Source organism: Pyxicephalus adspersus, chromosome 2, assembly GCF_032062135.1.
Source record: "Pyxicephalus adspersus chromosome 2, UCB_Pads_2.0, whole genome shotgun sequence".
NCBI classification, from domain to species: Eukaryota; Metazoa; Chordata; class Amphibia; order Anura; family Pyxicephalidae; genus Pyxicephalus; species Pyxicephalus adspersus.
In genome coordinates this window covers 98,562,721-98,587,262 of record NC_092859.1, presented here as the reverse complement: position 1 = coordinate 98,587,262, position 24,542 = coordinate 98,562,721, and the positions used below count along the sequence as shown (strand labels likewise).

The following is a 24,542-nucleotide window of genomic DNA, read 5'->3' as shown; positions in this document are numbered from 1 at the left end:
GAAGTTTCGGGCGATCATAACCCAGATCCCTACAAAAGGCGGCAAGATCCTCTGGGCACTCAGTGGACACTCTGTGGACACTCAGGCTAAAAAGGAAGCCCCATCTATAAGGAAGACGGTTATCCCAGAGCACAGTAAGCAACAGTTGTAGCAAGCGACGTTGTTGCAGGGTATGCCACGATAAGTCCTGGGACAGCTGAAGGGGAGCACCATCAAATTGAAGACTGCGGATATTCCTAGCAGTGGCCATGATCCCATGCTTCAGGTCAGCAGTGTCCAGTTGACAGAGAACATCACGTGGTCTGGATGCTGTGCCAGGTTGTCTGGAGGTGCGAAAGGCCCTGGTAATTTTAATTTCTCTAGCGGCAGGGCGTCCCAGCACACAGCTGAAAAAAGCTTGCAGAACCAATTTCAAATCAGCATCTTGGGTGGCTTCAGGTAGGCCCCGAACCCTAATATTATTCCTGCGACTTTTATTGTCCAAGTCCAAGTTTTTGAGAACTTTCCAGGGATTTGTGAGTGAGGGTCTCAATGTCCCCTTTAGCTTGTTGAACATTGCCATCCAATTTATGTACTCTGGCCGCCAACAACTGCAGGTCACTATGTATGGCCCCAATTTCTGAGTGACAAGTGGTCCGAACCTCAGCAACTAGATTTAGAAAATCTGCTTTAGTGGGCAAAAGCAGAATGTACTTTTGCCAGGGGAGAGGTGGGTGCCCATCTGGGGAAGTTATCCCCGGCGTGATGTCTGGAGGATAGGTTCATGGGGGTGGATTCTGCCCTTCTGGTGTCCTCTGATGGTGCTGAGGATTCTGCTGGAGAGGAGACCACCGTGGCAAAGAGGGGGGGGGGCCTGATGCGGGAAACCCACCAGAGCCCTGGGCTGGGTCGCTGTGCACAGGAAAGGAGTCCCCCTGCCTAAATGCTGCTGGTGTCAGTGCATCCAACTGGGTGGGTATTGGATCCGGGGACTGGGAAGGGGGCCGATGGGGACTGGGAAGGGGGCCGATGGGGAGATGCTGTAGGGCAGGGGGAACCCTCCAACCGTCCCTGACTCACCGGACTCATGGCTGGAGATCCTGGATCCCGTAGGTAGGAGGCTGGAGGGTCCCTCTACTCATGAGGGTAAGCATCCATCTGTTCTGGGGAGCCCTGTGTGTCCGCTCTGCTCATCTGCACGCTCTATTGCCAAGTGGCAGGGGAGCGTGCCAGCGCCATCTTGGAGGCCTGTGAGGGATCCGACTGAGCCTCAACGATATAATCCCTAATGGAGGGTTGATCCATCAGGAGCTGTGATGCTGAGGTGGGAGCAGGCTTCCCCACTCTCCCCTTGCGTGCCTTGCTCATTGATGGTGCAAAAGAAGCCCAGATTGCTGCACATCGTGGCTGGCACAGGATTATTGTGGCCATCTCCCGCGCCAAAGTTTAGTTTTAAACACTTTAAAACTAATTATTATTATTAGTTGAATAAAATGATAGATATTCTCTTAACTGCAAGGTTGTTTTCAAGAAAATAATAACACATTTTACAAAGACAGTGACTTACCAAAACACTGCAGTAATTTCCATTTTTTCTCCATAACAACTGCCTCATTCTTTAAGGCCAGTACACATTCTTCAGTAGGAGGTTTGTAAGGACCGAAGTCCATTCCTGATTGGCAGCCTCCCAGAACATTACACAAGGCCTCTGTCAGCTCAAGTTCAGATTCCTGAAAATAATAACAATAAATTAATGGAAAAGTACAGCAAAAACTTTCTGTATTAAAATATGGTTTTATGTTATTTCAAGTCAAATATGTGACCTGTTACAGATGTTTCTCAAAACCGATAAAAAAAGTTCATGGCTAAGCTTACCGGAACAATAGAAAGAACAGTTCCTTCAGACAAACCCTGTAGCAGGCTAGTGAGCAGAAGAATATCCTTTGTACCAATGCTTCTGCTGTTCTCCACTGATATAATAACAAGATCCGGCTGATAGCCTTAGGCCACTGGAAGAATAAATCGCAAAAGTGCATAGAAGAAACTGCTGCCTTCTCCAAGAGTCTGTGAGGAGACAAAAGTAGTTTATAGATTATCTCAGATAAAATGACATGAAGGCCATACTTCTGATCCTGTGTTGCAATAAATTTAGGCCCAACTTTAAGCAAAACTTTTTTTTAGGTTTGGCTAGAGTAAGGAAGGCTTAAAACTACTATCAATTTTATACTGTCTGTGACCTTCAATGAGGATATTTCTTCTCATTTTAAGGACACTGAGGTTTGTGTTTTTTTTGTATCACTTTTCTCCACAATCTTTTAAAAAAATAGTAACACATCTGTCCCCACTGAAGAGATTTAGTATCATTTTGTGTTCTTGTAATACCCTGTCACTAAGAAAAATGTGAAGAGAATCTCTTCAACTAGGACACGAACTGCAATCAGACTGAGCTTTCACCCCTCGCCACGCTATCCATGCTTTAAACCTGTAGACCAATGACTTTAGTGTTATAAGTAATAACCTTTATTTAAAGCACCCACACTTTGCAGTGCTCTACAATAAATAGGGGATGCAGATGACAAATCTGCATCAAAGACAAGTACATACAATGATACAGGAGGAGTAGAAGATCCTGCCCAATGTTAGCTGTGAGGTAAATGTAATTACAACTATGTATGTAACAATCTTTTAAATTATTTTACCACATAAATCACTATTCAAAATTAGGTGATTAAAACTGTCAAATAAAAAATGTATACATAAGCAATAACAACCAAGTATGATAAAATTGTTACAGTGAAAGGCACACAGGGCTGTAAGCCACTTGTAGCTATAACCAATGCAAAGAGCTAGTGACATGGGCAGTATTGTTCATGAAGGGTACCTGGATGCAGCCTGTTTTATTGGCAATGCGTAATGAAGGTCTGCAGTTTACTTACCTCATTCCACTTTAGAAACCACTGATAGTGTGAATTAACCTTTTCAGCTGGTTTGTCATTGGATATGCTGAGCATAAAAGTTTTCCTATAATGTATATTAAAGTCTACATAAGTATTTTTCGGTAAAACACACAAAAATTAAAAATATAACAACAAAATGTACAACTACCTAATTTGAAGTCAAAATTCACCAACCTACCCATCGTTTGTTGAATGAAGTACAGGATCTATATCTCCAATATTGACACAAAACACCCTGTTGATAAGAAATATTCAATATGTAACAACTTGCAAACTCATCTAAACCCACAAACTGCACTAAGCATTTATTCCATATTTTACAGCAATTTAATTATTAAAAATTGCTTTCTTTACATTTTTTCAATTAGGTCACATGAGCTATCTCTATGTCTATACAGAAATAACTGTATACGGTATAACCCCCACAGCATATGTTTACCTTTTGCAGTTTTTTTAAAGTGTAATTATTTCTTTCAAATATCTTTAGGTTGTCCATGAGACGTTCTGAATCTTCTCCCCCTTTTTCTCTGTGCAGCTAGAGCTAAAGGCCAGCAAGGTTGGGTCCCTTAGACAGCTCCACTTTAACCCTACTGCATGCCTCGGTGTGGGTAGACATTTAGACCTAAATTGCCTTTATTTTATCTGTGTATGGACTTAAGTCATTCACCCAGTTAGATGGTAGAGATGGATAGTTCGTAAGTTAGTAATAAAAATACTCCACAATAAATACATTGTAAGAGTTTGCTAAAACAATATGGAAGTTTCTTGCCATGCATTTATGGCCATCTTTATATACTTTACCGACATAAAGGGTAAACTACCAGGCTACTCACTAAATTGAAATTGGTTCTGCTCATTTGATATTAATATTTAGCAATACACAGAACACCACCATTCTGAACTGCTCCTTACTTTACCATAACATTTGCTGGTAACAGAACACTAAATTGCCTAAACAATTCTTTTTTACCTAAAACACATTTTTAAGAGATTCTAAACTATTTACCGTTTCAGGCTCAGGTGTGACACATATTTCAATGCGACTTGAGTGGAGAGAGATGGGTTTGGGGATAATGCAATACAATTCTTAGTCTATAATGAAAAAAAATGTATCAGTAAGAATTCTGCTCTACAGTTTATGTCATGTAAATTGATAGTGTAGCAAACAGGTTGTTGCAGAAGAGGTCCAGAAAAATGGGTACTGTCTTATTTTCTTCTTCTAAGTCTAAAAAACTATCTTTTTGAAAAGTAAGACTGAAGTAGAAGTAGAGAGGGCAGGAGTATCAGTGATAGGCAGCAGCAGGAAGGGAGCTTTATAACTAAAAGTCAATAATGGTTTGTTAAAAGTAGTAAGTATATATGATTTTCTAAAAGCATTAGAGTTATCCAGAATTACATTAACCATGTGCAGGTGTATGAGCTTTGAGGAAGGCTTCATTACCTGCTGCTGTAAAGCCCATATTTGAAGGTCAACTGCATGCTGATAACAACCCTGAAGGGGGTGTACTGCTGAGAGCATGACCACTAAGGTTGGGCTGGATTATGCTGCGACATGCAGCTATAAATTTTAGTGCACACATGGGAGCATACTGTGAGCAGCACACTGGGTGCTAAAGCAATTAGTGATAGTATTTTACCATAAGAAGTGCCATCTTAAACCACAGGGGAAATTGAAGGATTTGGCTGCAGCTGCTTTTAGGTCCTTCCTATAGCTAATAAATGCCAGCTACAATTTACACACCAATTCATTCCATCTAACAAGTTTCAAGGCTTCTAGTATACAATTTCCACCGATAGATAGCATTTGGTCTGTTCTTACAGCGTGTGTCAGAATCTAGTTCTAACTCGTTGGAAGGTGTTGCTCAGATTTTAGCTTTCACTGCCTGGTACTGTACAGAAATATGAACAATCCATGGATCTCAGGATCGACACTGAGGACAAGACTGATTACGCTACACAAGACTGATGTGAACAACAATCACAAATAATAAATTATTTCACTTTTTCATTATACTTTTTAACATTTTAAGAATCACAACAAACTGGCCAGATTAGTAACATGTCAAATATTATAATAAAAAGAACAAAATGTACTTGAAACATACCTGCCTGTTTGCAATTTTTTCTATGACAGCTAATGTTCTGCCCACAACTGTCAGCAGGCTTTCATTACCCAAACTCTCTTTGCTGAAAACACTGAATACACAAAAAGGAAATGTTTTTGGAATAGATAAATACAGTTTGGGAGAAGCATAAACGCATTAGACAAATATTCATTATTCAATTTACAATATTACGGGATCACAATTCTTTATACCAGTAGGGTGTTTTGAATCCTTATCTAAGGAATTGTAAATAACTATAAATAACAGCAGCTGTTCATTCACTTTTTTTTCTAACAGTATAGGTTTAAAGTAACATACATTTGGGCTTTTTTTCACAGCAGATGCATAGTACTGATTTATGTTGCCTTTCCAAGCTAATAAAAAAACAAAAAACAAAACACTTTTCTATACAGCCCATTAATACTAGCACATGTTCAGAATCTGTGGGAAACATCCCCGAATGCTGAATGTTTTGTGTGCTAGTCAACATATTTCCATTCAAGTCAAATACTAGAGCCTGTCAGAAATGCAATCTACCACATCTAAACACACATGGCTAGTCTAATACCTAATAACATGTTTTCAAGCCAAGCTGAAGTGAAAAGGTCGTTGTTGCATTATTTTTCACACCACAAATATGAAATAAGGATCACTGTTAAGAAATTAACAGATTATAAAAAGTGGTAATGATATCAACATGTTACTGTACATGTAATTTTTTATGTTTCCTGTAGTTACACTTCATATAGGAGAAACTGTATTGCCTAAAACATGGAGATAAGCTTTTTAAAAATTATGAGAATTTTTTCTCAACCATATTAGAAATGATCGGAGTGTTATTGTGTAAAATATCTTAAAATAAATACCTTATTGCGGCCTTTACTTGTTCACTGGGCACTGTGCTCTCTTCCATCTGCACATTAGTAGGTAGTCTAGGAGTGCTTGCCCCAGGAGGTAGTACAAAGGTTGTGGACTGGGGCATAGAATGCAGGATTTTCTTCATGTGATTTTCCAGAAATTCATCAATAGTGTAAGCATCTGTATGTGGAGGGCTGGCTGTGGGCAATCCTTTAGTACTTGGCTCCTGTATCAATCTAGTTTCTGTTGTAATTGAATAGAATATGTATAAATAAAACTTATAGGCTCAAGTCATACAAGATATTCCTTAACTGATCTAACAGATAAAAGTATTCCTAAATGTTAGACACTTGGATACATTGGTAAATAAGGACATTATACAACTGCTCTGTAAATGTGGTGCTGTGCAAAACTAATTTCTTTCTTTCAATGTTTATTTTTTAGCCTCATCTGTTTTAATATTGACTAGCAAAGTCACTTCAGGCTTCAAGGGATCATGAATTAAAGGTGAAAAGAGAAGAGGCTTTGTAAAATCTTACAGTAAAATAGTCCATTTAGGTAGGCAGGATGTTTTGTACTTTTGGGTTTACTGCTGCCTTTTGATGATTTGACACAAAGGTTACGCACAAACGTGCAATAATTGTAGTTGGAAATGATCTTTCACAATACCTGTGTACGTAGCCTAACTAACAAAAATATTGAACCATTGGGTATGATTCAATCCAGGAACAAACCAAAGATCTACTGTATAGAAGAGGACGCTACCTAATTGGCTATTTAAACCAGTTACTGCCACAAAAAATTCAAGCTTCCGTTTAGAACCTTAACTTGCAAAGTTGCAGGTTAATGTTATAAATCTATAGCTAAGCCTAATTTTTTATTTTATTTATATAAGAGGTTATAAAATACACAGTAATTTTAAATCAAAAGACAAAACTTGAAAAAGTGAAAAAATGGAAATTAAATACATTGTTTCCAAGAAGAAGTTTTAAATTAGTAATATATAAAATAACGAAATAATCAACTCGCTGACTGTTCCTAGAGGAGTTCTTTATTTATGACTATGATCTGTGAATAAGGACATTATATTGCATTATTAAAAGCAGATTTAAATTCAACTCAAGTTTATCTAAGAATTGTTTTTGCCACCACAGTCTTGCATAAAAGTAGTGTTTAATCACCTATAATCTCCCTTACAGGATTCTGCATTGTAAATGGCATGTATAGCAGATGTAAATGTATGCCTACAGTAATAGAAGGGACCTTTCAGTAAAAATGCAAAACTGGCTTAGTACTTAAATATACAACCAACAATCCCAAAAAGATCTAGACTGCTGGAGAGGCGAGTAAACTATTTTATTGCAGGGCAGTCCCATTTAAAGGGGCTCTTTTAATTTTGAAAATTTTACAGTTATGCTTTCTGATCATATCAAGCATTAAAAAATGACCTTTAACTAAATACAGTTTAGCAAATTGTTTCAATCTAACAAAGAATATGTAAAGAAAATACAGATAATTAATTCTGATACCACTTGCTATCTATCAAAATAAACAGAAACATTTCTGTATTTCTGTAAAGAAAATACAGATAAATCAAATGGAATATTACCATCATGCAATAAACACTTCCAATATGGAGCATGCACATGTCTTGCATTCTGAATAGACTCTAATGCACTGCAAAAGAAAAAAAAAAGAATATATCTATTGACTTTTTGGTTCAAACAGAGCACTCCAGAAAGGGGACATCATCTTCTGTAAATTGCTGAACTAGAGAAAGCTTGTGAAAGTCTCCCCAAACTACCTACTATATGTACATAATAAATATATCTGTAAAGGGTAAATCTGGGGTTATACTTACACTATCAGAATCTACTACTGGTGGTGCCATCACCTTCCAACTGAGTAGAGTCCTCGGGAATGCAGAGCATACATACACAGAGTACCCTAAACAAGAGCAGCGACTCTACTGGGAAGGCTGTATTCTATGAAATTTCCAGAAAACTTCAGTCATCTTAACTTTACCTGTTACTTTAGGAATGGTAATTTTTGTATACATGTTCTTTGTTAAGTTTATTTTTAAAAGCAACTAGTGTATGTGCCTGAATTCAAGTTGGTTTTAGTATGTGAAATTACCTATACAGCACAGCTCCGTCTGGAAGACCAAAAAGCTGCTCAAATCAGTGTTGCCGCAGTGATCACGTCCTAATAGGTAACATGTGAAGAGAGAGCAGAGTGACAGAGATAATATCAGTCTGCCGCTTCTCTTTTACTGTCCAGTCACAGACAGGGAGCAGGAATAGAACTGGTTGTATTATGTAACTTGAGTAGAGAAGTAGAGAAAGTTAGGTCATTATGTTGGCTGTGCTGTCTGGTGGGGCTGTGGAAATGCCAGATATAAACAGAAATACAAATCCCTTGGTAGGTAACAAAGCCCGCATATATGTCATTCACCTGTGTAATTAGATGTTTTACCCAGAGTTCAGCTTTAATTGTGAAGAGTATAAAGGAAATAGGTATAATAAAGCCCAATTGAAATTTCCATTTAAATTATCAAAATACATTCTATATAACAAAAGGTGTGCAAAGTATTACAATTTGTTTAAAAAAAAAAATTAGTCGAAGCCTGAGTAAACAAACCTCCTGGACTTCTGCCCTGTGGGAGAAGTAGTGAATTTTTTAGAAGGCCGGAGAATGCCCCTTGCAGAAATATCTAACCAGGGAGTAAACATGAGCTTTGACTGCAGAGCTATAGGTCATTATTAGAATCTGCAATTAGACCCCTGCTCCTCCACCGCAAGCAAGGGTAACAATCTGCCCGCTACTGATAGATAACAGGCTTTTTTACTGTGACTGTGGTTGCCTTAATCTACATACACATGTGCAATAATTGCAATAATCATTTTCATGATCCTTTCCAATGACTAACAACTGCACGATGCATGAAAGAGTGCTGTACATACAGCACTGTTCTTTTCTATGGAGAGGGGAGAACGACAGAGCGGCACCCTGCTGCACGCTCTCTTTTTTCACTTTCATTAATATCATTTATCGTTCATTGTCTGTGGATCGGACAGGACGGTCGTTCAGACGATGCACGAACAGCTGTACACACATAAGATTCTTGCTGATATTGGCCCTGAGACGATTATCCGACGAAAACGATTGCACGTAGCCTTAGGGCTAAAACTGTAAAACACTGGACATTGTAAGATGTACCTGGAATGTATATGGCTAATTAGAAGGTTTAGGTAAAGTAGTGCAAAGTGGACCACTGAAAGATGGATACTAAATGTTTGGTATGGATTATTGCTCCTTTACACATTGAACAAGCCTACAAGAGCAGAATATAGAAAGTTAGGATAAAATATGTCTATGTATGTATACAAGACAATACAAAAAACATACATATAAAATTTAGGATGAAATAGCAATTATCAGTTGCAAACTGAAAAATTAAAAGTTACATTTGATATACTTAAATACAAGCTTGTAAATCACTAGCTGGTTTTTATGTATAATATATAACATTTTTCTGAAGAATCCCATATACTCTCCAACAGTAAAAACAAAACAGGATAAAGGACAATCATTTTAATTGCAAGTATACCTGAAACATGGCTCAGTTTCTCCAGATAGCCTTGGCAAGGGATCTCCAAGCAATGTTCTTACAGTCATGGAGACAGATTCCGCCAGAGATCTCAGATTATAACCACCCTGTAATTCCAGATAATTGCTTATTAAGAATTCAACATACTGAACTGTCACATTGCAAACAAACAGCCTTGAATAAAAGTAAAATGCATTGAACCATGACCTGCTGAGCAAAACAATTATTATATGATATACAACTAGCAACCCTGATGACTCCAGCCAAACAGCATACTCAGGTCTTTACTGCAGTTAAGCAATAGTCAGTTTTTAGTCACAAACCCGTCTCCTGACGTCTGACTGACTGGACAATAATGGAGCAACAGCACACTAATCAAACTGTAGGCCCTTCTCGTATCAACTTTTGGCACAAGCGAATTCCAACACCTGGAAATATCAGAGCTTTTTACCTCTCCGAACCTCTGGGGTTTGGCCTTGATGGGAGGGTGGCAAAGCAGCAAGTATGTGACCTGTACTTTATACTTACAGCAATTTTTTTATTGACGTACCTGAAACATAGGGGTGTTGGCACTTCCCAGCTGTCTTTTACTAAGTTAGTCAAACCTTCTCTATAGCTTATTCTCCATAAAAAAATTGTTATACAGTCCCAATATAAGAAATGTGAGGGCTACTCATGAGATAACACAGCAACTTTGCACATGATAGCTTTGAAAATAAAGAAATATATTTAACAAAGAAAAAGGGTGAAAAAAAATGCCAGGGCTTTGATTCACTTTTAAAAATTATAATATGTCAGTTAACTTAAAAATTGTATTTATACATATGTTTTATATCTTATGGGGTAAGTGGGAGTTAATTAGATCAATCAGAATCTTAGTATTAAGTGACAAATGTAGGAAACGGTAGATAACCATTTACCTCAAGGACAGCACAAAGTTTACCATTGCCAACGTGCATAAGTAGGTGAGTCAGGTGGGAAAAACACTCTGGGGTCGCCCGCATAAGTCCCTGTAAAACATAGTAGAAGTGTACACCAATTTCATTTTTTACCTTGTTAAAACTTTATTACCACACTTCTAAATACAATTTGCTCTGAATTAAGCAGAAATTTACTGGTTCATTTGCTGCATACTCATTCAAATGGCAGTGATAATGAACCCATTCAACTTTGAAACCGTTATGCAGCACACAACTACAAGAATGACCGCTTCCATCAGAGCCTCATCAGTTGTTAAGTTGTTATGCTTCATGACAGAATTATTTTTTAAATACATTTTTTTTCTAAAGAAACATTATGCACAACATACCTCAGGGTCTCCTATTCCTGAATCATATCCAGCTGATATCAAGACTAGTTCAGGATTAAACTGAAAATACAAAAAACTTGTATTATTATTTCATTGGTCTGAAAGAAAAGATTACATGCATCTTTCTATATATTTTCTGAAAGTTTAAACTGTATATCAGATGAAAAAGGGTAAATAAATGAAAAGTGTCATATAAAGTCCAATATATTTGCATATTTCACATACTGTATATTGCCCAAGAATTACAATTAGACCCCTGGAAACATAACATCAGCTTCATAAAACTTACCTCAAATGCTAAAGGAAGAAGCACATGAAAGAAGGCTGCAATATAATCTCCATTACTCATGCCAATCTAAAAACCATGGTAAAAAGAAACAAAAATGTAACAATATTATTTTCAAATTCACAAAAGTGAGAGATAATTACACAATGCAGGCTGTCAAAAGCAAATATATCCAATTCCCATGGCAACTGTGTAATATCTGGTGCATGCAGTGGATGAAACAATACTAAGATTAAAGAGCAGACAATGACTATCATTAGTAAACATTTAAACTAATATGATATTCAGTCATAGAGTAACCAAAACTTTGTACCTTGTTCCAAGGAAGGTTTATATTGTAGCCTGTTCCTTTTCCTTTACCAATAAAATCGTAATCAGACTCTCGTAGATTTGGCCAGAATGATCCATGTTCATAGCGATGCCAGGAAAAGTATAGGACACTAAAGTGTAAATTATAATAGGTAAATGAGCTACAGGCATAACAGAGACCAGAGCTTAACCCAGATATTGTTTTGAGCTGGGTGGGAAGAACATGTAGGCAGGTGGCAACTCATGTATTGTGAGCCAACTCTTCAGTAAACAGCCAAAAACAGCTAAAGGGCTGACCAATAATTCATCAAACAGCATGAAAATGATAACGCAAAGTATAGTACTTAGGATTCATATAAGCATTATTAACAGAGAAACTGTGAACCTGTATTTACATTATTTATATATCAAGTAGTAAAAGCACTTCAAATAAGAGTCACACGTCCCAAGTTAACCTGTAAACTTTGGAAAGAAATTTGTTTTCAAGATTTATTGTCATTTTGGATATATTTTCTATGCATGTATTTTTAATGGCTCTGTAACTGTACCTGCTGCATTAAAAACATGCAGTTCTTACTGTCTCCCTGTAGCCATTTTCCACACAAACAGTTAAATGACATCCCACCAACTACCTGTTGGCTCAGGCTGTCATGGTCAAACCCCTGGGGGTGCATGATCAGTGGTCTAGGCTAGCAAGAGAAATATGCTGAGTATGGATCACATGCTACAACATATGCTCATATTATGACCAGCCAGAAAAAAATTTGTAATATATTACTAACAAAAAAAAGGACGGGAAGGCAAAAAAATCCTGCAATTAGATTCACTTAATAAGTACTTCAGGAGTTTCATTCCAAAATTGTTTCACCCTGGGAATGCAATAATTACCACCTTCTGTTCTACTACAATATATTCACAATGTCTGCAGCTTCATGTGAGCCTCAGTGAGAAATATATAACTGCATCTTTCTATGGCAGCAGTGATTGAGATCCTGCCAGAATGTGCTCCCAACAGGACACACTCCAGCAGCACTTGTGAATGCAAACATATACTTGTAAAACCAATCAATCGTTGTGTGAAATGACACTAGTAGATAGTTTGCAAGTGTAATTAAGTTATTACAATGAATAAATGTATTGTTTTCACTTAATTTGCATTGACATTTAACTCTGTGTGGCCTTTGGTCTACATATGACATCGCTTAGGCTACGTACACACCTGCAATAATTATCGTTGTAAATTAATGACTAAGGACCGTTCATCCGATAATCGCTAACAAAGAAAGTGCACAACAAGGCTGATGAATGAGGATTGTCGCTGGAAACGAATGACCAACCCAGCGGATCTGATTGGGCGACCATTGTTCGCAATCTATTGTGTGTACGGTCGTTCAGGTATCGTGGATTGTTCTGCAGTACACTTTCTCCTTTACATGTCACTTCCTGCATCAATTAAACGATCGTATCTAGCAAGATTATTGGTGGATTATATTTGAATGATTGGATCGTTACAGCATGTAAAGAATTGTGCACAATACGATCGTTCAAAATAATCATGCATAATCGTTGATCTGTCTTTAGTCGTTCGTTTTCTAACGACAATAATTGCACGTGGGTACCTAGCTTTACATGGTAATGTTGGTAAAAAAGTATTTTTAATTTACCCCTTATAAATAATAAGTTAGCATAACCAGTTCTTTTATCTTTCTTCCACTTTTGTACCATAAATATTTTTTTCATTATTGAGCTTACTTTTTTAGTCACACAACAAAAAAAAATAGCAAACTATAAAACAGAAACACCTTTTTTAAATTTACAAAAAACTTTGCTATGTTTGTTATATTTTTCTGTGCTAAAGCAATCAAATGTTATTTGATAATAGAAGGTAGAATTACAAAGGAATAATTAGCACACACCTTGGATCATCTTCAAAGATGCCCTGGATCCCTTGTCCATGGTGAATATCCCAGTCAACAATTAAAATTCTGTAATAAAATTGTATATTACATAAAACTCCTAAAAAAATACCCATTTTAGAATATAACAGTATACAGAAGAATATGCATATTTAGTATTTACAAAGTGTCACAATTATTACTAATAATTAGAGGGATAGCACAAATTTATTTTTAACTGGAAACCTTTTTTACAGCAAATACCAAAAATTTAGAACACCAAGATATAATGAGAATTAAGCGCTCCACAAGGCTGGAGAAGATACAGTTTTATCAGTGAACCCGAATGATCCAGGTGTATTGCTAGTGTATCTTTTCCAGCCTTGGAGAGCTGTAATAAATGTAGGCCCAATGATTGTTACCACATCCAAAAAAGCTCCTTAAGTTGAACTAAAGCCAAACAGGGGAACTGATAAACAATATCTGCTTGAGGTTAAAGACAGAAACTATCTTAGGCAAGTTGTAAGTACAAACACCATGTCACTGTGTAAAATCGGAAATTGTTCCTTACAATAAAAAGCCAACAAGTGCTGAACTGAGATAGAGAGACATCATTTAGGTGACAAAGGGCAAAAAAAAACAATTGTTCTTGAAATAAAAGATTGGAGATTTCTAGCCTTGGAAGATTAGCTTTCCTGCTTAAAATGAAGCTCTAACTATAGTTGATTTCATTAACTTCACGGACAAGTCATACATACAGCCCAGGATACAAATCTTAGGATCCCAGGAAAAGGTCAAAAGAAATATCAAGTTTAATGTACTGAGTACTGATTGGGACATGAACATCCTTAGCTGCTAGATTTTATAATCCGTACTTACATACTGTATATAGGTTTTAAATTGATTTAGTTACAACTTTTTTTTTAACTGTACAATGATTAAAAGACATTGTAGTTGGAATATTTACCTTTGAAGGTTATATTTGTTTTTGGCATATTTAGCAGCTATTGCAACATTATTGAAAACACAAAATCCATTGCTTTCACTCGGTTGACTGTGATGTCCCGGAGGCCTAGAGAAACACATATTATTGCATATCTTAAACTGCAACATAAAGTAACCAAACAAAATATTGGTGTATAACTTTACCAACAAAACCAAATGCTTTATATCTTACTGTATTGATGTTTAAATTAAACATGCCATAAAAGAATGCTGGGAGCTTTGCAGACATCTTCTTTACATGTATCTTGGCTGTTATTAAACCTTTATATGCTTGGCGTATAATTTCACAAGATGTTGTGAAAAACTGCACACATTTTGCATTCTCCAGTGACTTTCCAGCAGCATCATATTTCAGCAATAACCACAAATATTTTTTTATATTACCTTATAAGAGCCATTCCATTTCGTACATTTCCTGACATCACAGCATCAACAAGCTGCAGTGTGCCACCAAGAGACAGCTTAGCACAGCGGTATGAATTCTATGAAAAAAAAATTACAGTCAGTGTTTTTGTACCAAAGGAATGCAATGTATTCCATTATGTATACTATTACTGTCAAAGACACTAATTACTCGTTAATGACACAAATCTAGTTAGAGTTTAGATCTTCTTTACATTCACAAACGTTTTTACAGGTTGTTCAGCAGACCAATTCTGAGTTACATTCCTCTATCAAAATGGCTGAAGATCTGACACTCAGAAGAAGAGTGAAGAAAGGTGTTCTACGCAGGTGTCCACGCAGACACAAGTGTGTAACACTAAAAAACTGCAATCAGTTTGTCACAGTTTTTTTTTTTTTAACATTTTGTTGTTTAAAAAGAGAGTTACTTTTCATCTTGGGAATTTCAAGAAAAGCTTGGTGCTGTAAATTATCTCCCCACACTCGTATAACATATTTCAAATACCGTATTTTTCGGCGTATAAGACGCACTTTTTCTTCCCCAAAACTGGGGGGGGAAAAGTGGGTGCGTCTTATACACCGAATACATGTTAAATATAATAAAAAAAAATCATACTCATCCGATCATCTGATCCAGCCTGCTTATGAGATCGCAGGGGCACGGGTGTCGGCTTCTCCTGGCTCTCCTCCTGGCTGCAGCGCGTGTCCCCTCCTCCTCTGAGCGAGGAGAAGCCGGCACACCACGTGCCCTCGCGATCCGGTAAGCAGGCTGGATCAGCCTGCTTATGGGATCGCGGGGGTATGCGTGTCGGCTTCTCCTCGCTCAGAGGAGGAGGAGACACGCGCTGCAGCTGGGAGGAGAGCCAGGAGAAGAAGAAGCCCGCGGGATCGCGGTATCGGGTGAGTATGATTTTTTGGCACAGGGTGATCAGAAGGGGATACATTGTGTCAATGTATCCCCTTCTAATCACTCTGTGTCAATGTATCCCCTTCTGATCACTCTGTGTCAGAGTGATTAGAAGGGGATACATTGACACAGAGTGATTAGAAGGCGATACATTGACACAGAGTGATTTTTTAGTATTTTGTTCAGAATCTTTTTTTTCTAGGTTTTTCTCGTTTAAAATTGGGTGCGTCTTATAGGCCGGAGCGTCTTATACGCCGAAAAATACGGTATATGCTTTTCTGGTAATCCTCTGATGTTACAAAGTAAAATAAAACAGAGATGAAAAGTAAATATGTTTTATAATACTATTTCTAAATCATACCTGATGAAAGAATGCAGCAATATACTTCTCTGAGGTCTTCCTGAGTTCTTCGACATCCATGGTCTGTGTCCTCTTCACTACTTCAAGGTATTCCGGACTAAAATGAAATAGGCAACTTGTTAACTGAAAGCAGAATGGTTTAGGATCCGTATTTATTTTAAAGTAGAAATTTGGGCAAATATTATTGCAGCAAATCTCCTGCCTACTACCTTGTTGTTTATATCCAAGTTTTTTATTCCTTTTTTTAATTTTACAATAAACTCATAACACATAATGCACAAAAGCTTTATAAGCTTAACAAAGGGGCACACATCAGAAACTTTTTTTGTTTGTTTGACTCCCTCCCTGAATGAGACTTTATACAGTGCAAACAGTCAGGTTGGGAGGGAGGCGAGTCATTGGTTCCTATCTCTCAGTTGATTAGGTTTCAGGCCCAAGCGGTTGAGCTCTGTTAAATTGATTTTTTTTCTGCAAAACAAAAAAGGACATCATAGAAAACATAAGTGGAGAAGTCAAAATAAAAACACTATTCTTTGTTTTTTTATAATTCTGAAAATAATTTTCTTTCGTATTGTGACTAATCTTGCCTTATACCTCTTTTACAACTTTACACAAACAGTGTCTACATTTATTTATAATTCTACTTCCATGGTATAAAAAGACATCACATTTAGTGACATACACACATAATGTTTATCCCTGATGTACCTGTGAACTAATGTTATCTCTTCCTCTGTAGCTTCTCTGACTGGTAACTGGAGACATCTCTCTGTAAGACCATAATGCTGCAGCCTCTTGTAAGATGAAGAAATTCTTTCTGGTACCTCAATGGCACATTCTGCACTGTAAATAAACAAACACAGATTGCATTGCTTTCTGGCACTATAGCAACTTTGCAAAAAGTTGCACATTGATGAATATTGTATTAGTGAACACCAATCAACACTGTGTGGATAAGCTCCTTAACTGTAGCAGTGCAGAAAATTAGTGGTTTGCCGTCTAGTCCACACGAGGTTCAAGAAGCAGAAGTTTCAGTTATGGCTTTTGTTGTATTAAGTATACTACAATACAAGAAAACATTCATTAATACAGAATGCAAAAAATCTGCTGGTAGGGGAGAGCTTTAGCCATGATGTGTAAGTATACACAACATACTTTCACATTTACCAATTAGAGTGCCCTCCTCTGGTATTGGAGTCGTCTTTTCTGGTATTCCTACCAGGTCTTGCAATGTTACTGTTTGGCCAATGGACAGCCACTGATGATGTAACTTGTGTGCACCAAAGTTACTTCATCCCCACCTTGTTTTACATCATGCACATATAAAAATGGAGGGAATAGGCTGCAATTGTATGATGAACTGTATCATGCAGTATAAAACCAAATTAAAAAAAAAAAAAGTCCTAGAAGAAAAAGGTTTTGGACAAACAGACCGTGCTTAGGTAGAAATCTATCATCTTTACACTCCAGATCATGTTTTACAAATGTTTAAATTTTGCACACAATTGTATTATTATTTTACTTACTTGTCCCATAGCAGCTTATAGCTGGTCATTTCTTCATCATACACCAATGCCGTTGAGAAAGCCATTGCAGCAAAATGGAAAAATCCTGCACAGGTATACAAAGGGGGAAATAGAGATTAAAGCTGTAAATAGAAAAGTTATTCAGTGCTGTAGTATTACTCCTAATGGTCCCTGAGTTCCAAGGACAAACACAGTTGAATTTTTGGAAATGACGATTTTTCAATTTTTATCAGTTACACAATAAATTTGATCCTTGGCTTTAGCAGACAAAGCTTAAGGCTATGTACACACATGCAATAATTGTAGTTGGACTAACGACTGCACGATGCATGAAAGAGTACTGTACATACACCTCCGTTCTGCTCTATGGAGAGGGAGAACTACGGAGCAGCACCCTGCTGCGCTCCCTCCCCCTTCACTTCCAATATGATCGTTCGTCATCCATCGTCCGAGGATCAGCCAGGACGGTCCTTCGGACGATGGATCACGAGCGCTGTACACACGCCAGATTCTCGTCCGATATCGGCCCTGAGCCGATTATCAGACAAGAACCATTGCACGTGTGAACCCAGCCTTAGATATATCTAAATCCAAGGCAACTGTAACTATATGTAAAGTACCCATATTTTCCGGCATATAAGACGACTTTTTAACCCCGAAAAATCTGTGCCAAAGTCAGGGGTCGTCTTATACGCCAGGTACTTACCTGCAGCTTGCTTCCCCTTGCTTCATACATCCGGGGCGGCCGAGTCCCTGCTCTGTGCGGGGAGTATGAAGCAAGGGGAAGCAAGCTGCACACAGAGGAGAATGTGAGCCTGGATTGGCTCTCCAGCAGAGGAGGAGTGTGGAGCGCGCGAGTGGCTGTTACCTCTTCCTGTATCCCTCCTCCAATTACCAGTACTGTACTGTTCCTTCTGCCTCTCAGTTCTCGCACAATAGCGAGATCTGACAGGCAGAAGGAACAGTACAATACTGGGCGTATAACACGACCCCCAACTGATTGGTTACAGTGGTCTGCCAATTAATTGGCAGACCACTCTAACCAATCAGTTGGGGTCGTCTTATACGCCCAGTCGTCCTATACGCCAGAAAATACGGTAGGTAATTGTACAAAATTGTGAATCCTTGTAGAAATAACAGCTTTATCTAAAGACACAACAGGAACTGAAAGCAAATCTCTCCAAATAAGTGAAATTCTTCGGTTAAAGAGTTGTCTTTGGAACAGGTGACCTAATGAAAATGATATCTCTGTACGTCTTTGGATTTCCTATCACTTTATGTCTTATGATATTGGTCACCTGGAAAAAGAGAGGGTAAACTTCCCCCAGAAGTTCACAAGCCTAACAGAGGTTCTAATCCTTCCTTTTATAGCCAAAACTAGGGAAACATTTGTCTCCAGATACGCTAGAATGCAGCAACTTCCATGTATGTGGGTGGGAGTTCATTCATTCCCAGAAATTCAGTTCAGTAATGCCAGAACTGTACACATTGTGATTGCACAAGAACAGGCAAATTTGTATTATTGAAGAGGAGACATAGCCTGTCCCTTGTGAAATAAAGAGCCCATCTATTCACAGTTTTGTGTTTTTATAATTAGCTCCACTTTAAAAAAAAATGTCCACCAATACCTGTATGAAATGATTACATGAGACATATATAAAAGACACGCCCTTCTCTGCTAAAGTTATCTTATTGTCTCGCTCCCTTCCCCCGCCATTTACAATCCTGGTAAGATTGGTGCTGGCTGTTACTTCTTCCCCCTGACAGCTGGCCGCCTGATGATGCTGCTCTAAATCCTGATCATGCACATGTGGAGATCTAGCCAGCCCTCATCTTATTCACTTGTTGTTGTGAATATTGTCCAAAATCTTGTGATGCAATGAAGTTTGGAACAGATAATGACAAGTTCACGGCTGCCTCCAATCTCCTAGAATATTCAATGTCCAAGAAGGATGCGAGCAGCTTCCATGTTTCACCGTCGCCATTTCTTAGGTCAGTCTGATGTTGCAAATTTAGCAAAGATCCTTCTTCCTTTGTATTTAATGAATTTTATTTAGGCTGGCGATTCCTCATCTCTGGACATATCATGTGCTTTATTACCCTTCTCAAACACATTGCGTTTGTTTTCATCCTGTGTAAACTCCAGGTTATGCTAGTCAGAGCTTACACACGGCTGAGGGAATACCAGCACTGAGCCAATCACCAAGCAGAAAAGCAGACGTGACAGAAAAGTCCCATTTTCCACTATACCTTAAAGTACAAGTAGTCCCAGAGTTAAGGATATTGGACATATGGACGACTCCTAGATACGAACGGGGCTTCCCTGCTTGCCCGTGTGCAGGGCAGATGCTTGAGGGGTAGTTTGCACAACTTGCAGAAGTTTTTTGCTTGTCTGCAACCTCTTGTAACTTTTTAATGACCGAGACAGTCTGCAGCTTTTTCTTTTTGCATATCAAAGCACAGCTTGCTCCAGAAGTTAATAAATGTCTAGACTACATAACGTTTTTTTTGCTTTGTTTGTGATTAGCTGACAGTGAGGATTTTATACAATAACTGACACCACACTGCTAATAATATGCTGAGACAAACATCTGTCCTAATGGCATTTATTAAAAGAATGTACCTGTTCCAACTTACATACAAATTCAACTGAAGAACAAACCTATCCCTATCCCTTATATAACCCGGGGACTACCTGTATTGGGTGTTTTCTTCTTGTGACTGAACACTACAACAATGGGGCAAAGCAATTGCAGTAATGAAAGGAACAATATACAAATATATTCAGCAAAACATAAAGCCTATTTCATTTCCTGCTCTCCGGCACACTAAATAATATTGTGCTTCAAGTTCTCTGCTCAGCCATGCAGAACAAAACAGGGCTAGGGAAATGGGAAACCCCACACATGTACACTCACAGCCCTGCAGGAAGGGATTCCGCACGGACACAACTCACCCGGCAGCCTATGTGATATGGGCACAGTGCCCACATATACAGGGAACAACTCCAACCCTCCGCTCACAAGCGATATCCGGCCACTTGATTGGTTGGGCAGCGACAGCGCCCCTCCCCCTTGATCCAGCGAACCAATAGTGTAAAGTTTGTTGGAGTAGCGGAAGCTGGGACGCCTGAGGTAATGTTGTGTTCGCACGGCTGCCATGCACCGTGTTATGGCGTGTGGTGTCACACCGTGCAGGTAATGTAGTGAAGCGACACCGGTACTTTATATGCCCTGCTTCAACATGTATCTGTACTGAACTCGGTGCAGAGTAAATAAAACATAGAGAATCTGTATCCTTACACATATCTGAGGTAACGCGTTCTTGTGTGACTGGCAAGGGTCAGCCTGCCGCCATTTTCCGAAGCTGGCAGCTTTTGCTATAAGCAGAATAGTCTCTGTGTATTGGTTTGAGCTGGGCCGTGGCGAATGAGAAAACATTTATGGGTTTGCTACGTGTATATGGCTGGGCAGGAGCGCTCTGAGATTGCGTACAGCGCCCCCTTCTGGTACATTGTTGCTCTCATTTTCACACTGGAGTCTGATAGGCTATAGGAACCTTGCATGTTCCTAAAACTTGCTAAAAGTCTAAACTAAACTTTTTACTTTACCAAAAGAGTAGGCAAACTTTTTTTTAAAATTTAAAATTCACATTTTTTTTTTACTGCAACTCAGTTTTTCAGAAAAAGAAAAGGTGACGCACCGCCCCTTTCTGTCTTTATTGCCATTGTGATCAAGACTGAATGGGAGCGCTGAGGCTCCTGGCTGCTGCTTTTTTCACATGCCTGACTTCGGGCATGTGCAGAAGGGGCATTTTCCTGCACTGAGGGGAAAGAGTTGGCGATCTCACACATACGCAGTGATATCCGTCCTCTTTTCCCCTGTACAGGAGCCTGCGCAGTGCAAGATCGGGTGATGTAGCCAGAGAGGGGTGAAGATGGGGCCCCTGGGGTTTCCTCGGTGCCAGGACCCCATTGAGGACTTCTCCAGCACGATCAAAAAATCTGCAGGATTAAAGGTAACTGTGTTTTTTGGGTTTTTTTTTATTTTAGTTTCACTTTAATGCAAAACTAAACTAAAAAAGATGGGAGCAGGCAGGTTCTTTATGGCAAGAAGGACAGGCTTTGTCTCTTATGCAATAAAACAAATGTACCTTTATTTGCATTCATTTACCCTTTCTGGCAGTATTCCTGAGTGTGGTTCGGGGTTAATTTTCAGTACTAAAAACAGTAACCCTGAGCCACACTTGGGGTGGAATTGTAAAGGGCTTACCAGGTCCCCACAAGCTTGCGGCGTCCTCTGGCGATGCCTGCCTGTCATCTGCATCCCCCGCCTCATGTCCTCGGCGTGTAAACGTCGGAGACACAGATGCCGGGTGGGCATGTGACGTGTGAGCGCGCTGCAATGGTGCACTGTGGGGCTGGACCTGGCGGGAAATTTAAAATAAGTATTTTTAGTTGTCTAATGTACGTCTATGATTATGAAAAATACCGATATAATCCAACCGTCAAGGAGGTTAAGTAAACCCAACACCAATTGCTCTTTGCTGACTATCCAGGCAGGAGTGATGGAACTCCTGAAATCATTTACCCCCCAACAGCCAAGTGTACAGAAGCACAGCCATCTATTTCTGTATATACCCATTGACAAGACAACCTGCAGGAGTTCAAACCCAGCCTCATAAAGGGGAAGAAGGGTGATTTAGGTCAGCAATCGCCAACCAGTGGTCTGTGGCTCTGGCTGGTGTGCCCCCCAGCGGGGTCAGGACCTCACCGGGGGAGGGGGGGTGCACCAGCCAGAGCTGCGGACCATGTCTCCCATACAGACACAACCGGCCCACTCTCCCATTGCAGGCTCAGAACTGTGATGGGAGTGAGTGGGTGGGTGGGTGGGTTCTTGCATCATGACATCACTCTGGGGGAAGTTTCTTCCCCATTGAGTGAAACACGGCTTCCGTGATACCAGAGGTCAAAGTTAAATTTGCCAGATTTGTCGTAGGTGATGGAAATGCAACATTAACACAGACAACCATCCTCTCAAACAAAGGTACATAGAAGAGTATCCCTGAGTGCAGAAAATGCTGACTCTGAAGTTTTCAACATGTTGAGCATTGAAGCAGGTGGGCTACAGCAGCAGGAAGAGACCAGACCATACCTGGTGCCTGTGAAACGTGTGGAAAGTGGAACCTTTGGTAAAATAAAAAAAAAACACACATACCTTTATTTCTGAAGAGCCCTGAATCCCTCCAGTGCCATCCTCAATTTGGTCCCGCACCATCCTGGATTCTTCCTTTCCTCCGTCTTATTTCTTCTGCTTACATTACCCAATTTTACACTGTGAAGGCAGCCATTGAAAAGCCAGAAGCATTATGGGATACGTGATGTAGCTATCCCATTCAGTTTTTACTGCTGCAGCTTTTAGGCACCTTTGGGCTTTTTTACCTATTATAACAGGGTTATCCACTCTTTTATATAAAGTAAAAGTTGTGGGTATAGGTCCACTTTAAAAAGAAGTCGCTCAGGTTACAATTGGTGCAGTCTCAACAAAATTGGACAAGATTGGAATAACATTGCTTAGTCTGTGATTTCTGCTGCAATATTTGAACGATAGAGTAAAAAATTGCATCAGCAACATAAAAGCATTGATCTCTTCAGGTGTGGGGGAAATTTTTTTGGAACACTTTGTGCCCCTTCAGACCAACTGAGAATTATTTAAATGCTAAAGCCCGTTTTAGTATTGTTGCTGACCATCACTTTATCACCCCAGTGTCCCCATCTTCTGATTGCTTCTTCCAGGGGATAACACGCCATGTCACATAGTAAATCATCTAAGATTGGTGAACCCCTTGAACATGACAAAAGTTTCATTGTACTCAAATTGCCTCCCCAATCACCAGATCCCAATCCAACACAGAGTGCTTTAGGATGTAGTGGAACGGGAGATTCTCATCATGGAAATGCAAGCAACGTATCTGAAGCAACTGTGCAATGTTATGGTAATTTGGACTCTGTTAAACCCATGCCATAAAGAATTATGCCAGTTGTGAAGGTAAAAAGGGTCCAACCTGGTACTAATGGTGTACCTAATAAAGTTTTTGCCAAAGAGTTTGTATAATTGTCCAGTCGGTCTGGCATATTTGCATAAATCCAGATTTCACTTTTATTTAAATGGCAGTGTTGGGTGATTGACTCCTGTAGAACATATTTATACATATACTACTTTTACTTCAAACTCTAAAAACCTCGTTAGAATTGTCATATAAAAGCCTCTAACTGTACAACCTACCAATTGCCACTAGGGGGAGATATTGTCCCTGAATAGCATTTTAGTAAGTTCATGTGTGAGTATTTTATCCTGACTTTCTTTACAGTGACCAGATAGGAAAATGTACATGCTGAGAATAATGTAGCCATAGTCATGTATAAAATCACATCACAATATTACAAGAGGATCCTTAACATTTTCTTGCTAGGGTCAAAGCTGTAACATTAATTGGACTGATAATACATTTCAAACCTCTCTTCCAGTTTAGTAAGAATATTTGGTGTCATAATAGTAAAGAATGTCAATTGTTCACATCATTATCATTGCAATGATTATTATTTTTATGTAAAAAATTACTTGCATGATTATAAAAGTACGACAATCAGCATCATCATGCTCTTGATATAATGCCCATCAGTTTAAAAATAAAATCTAGTGAACAAAGCCTAGTCTTTGAAATTGTTTTTTTCTTAAAAATAGAAATTTAGTCAATGTTGCTCTCTACTTCATGACTAGTTTTGCCGACTGAAAATCCAGACAGGACCTGTCCCTGCTAACAGGAGCAGGGCCAGTTTTAGATAAAAAGAGTCAGTGTTATTCAACTTTGAGCATGCAGGAGCCTAAAATTAAATCTGAATTCCCACCTGAACTGAAAGTGCTTATTCTGATTTTACTGCACACTGTGAGTTTCTCTATAGAGCCCATCTCATTTTCTGGAACATTCAGCTTGATATAATTCTTTACTGCCTAGCCTACTGTCCCTGGCACTC

At 38.9% G+C, this 24,542-nt stretch overlaps 1 protein-coding gene and 1 long non-coding RNA gene across 3 annotated transcripts in view; one reads left to right on the top strand and one right to left on the bottom strand.

Moving 5' to 3' along the window:
• Positions 1 to 1,570: 1,570 nt before the first annotated feature.
• On the bottom strand, positions 1,571 to 20,720 carry HDAC10 (histone deacetylase 10). Its single transcript, XM_072401600.1, has 20 exons — positions 20,466 to 20,720; positions 17,510 to 17,594; positions 16,692 to 16,826; positions 15,984 to 16,080; positions 14,698 to 14,795; positions 14,276 to 14,380; positions 13,330 to 13,398; positions 11,418 to 11,544; positions 11,108 to 11,173; positions 10,819 to 10,878; positions 10,430 to 10,519; positions 9,510 to 9,616; positions 7,509 to 7,576; positions 5,908 to 6,142; positions 5,042 to 5,132; positions 3,943 to 4,028; positions 3,115 to 3,171; positions 2,916 to 3,000; positions 1,855 to 2,043; positions 1,571 to 1,709 (listed from the first exon to the last, which is right to left on the bottom strand). The coding sequence occupies exons 1-19, from the start codon at positions 20,668 to 20,670 to the stop codon at positions 1,981 to 1,983; spliced, it is 1,929 nt and encodes a 642-aa protein (XP_072257701.1). The 5' UTR covers positions 20,671 to 20,720; the 3' UTR covers positions 1,571 to 1,709; positions 1,855 to 1,980.
• LOC140324055 (uncharacterized) overlaps positions 20,623 to 24,542 on the top strand; it is a 34,273-nt gene continuing 30,353 nt past the window's right edge. For both annotated transcript variants that reach the window (XR_011919479.1, XR_011919478.1), the window contains exon 1: positions 20,623 to 20,706. This is a non-coding gene — a long non-coding RNA (uncharacterized lncRNA). The remainder of the gene's footprint in view (positions 20,707 to 24,542) is intronic.

Bases quoted from the DNA above. Each gene is read 5' to 3' on its own strand.
- HDAC10 (XM_072401600.1), bottom strand. From the start codon at position 20,670: ATGGCAGCCGTGCGAACACAACATTACCTCAGGCGTCCCAGCTTCCGC. The intron at 6,143-7,508 runs GTAATATTCCAT...CAATTACAACAG, and splicing joins GAAGTGTTTATTGCATGATG to AAACTAGATTGATACAGGAG. The intron at 5,133-5,907 runs GTATTTATTTTA...TTGTGTATTCAG, and splicing joins CAAGTAAAGGCCGCAATAAG to TGTTTTCAGCAAAGAGAGTT.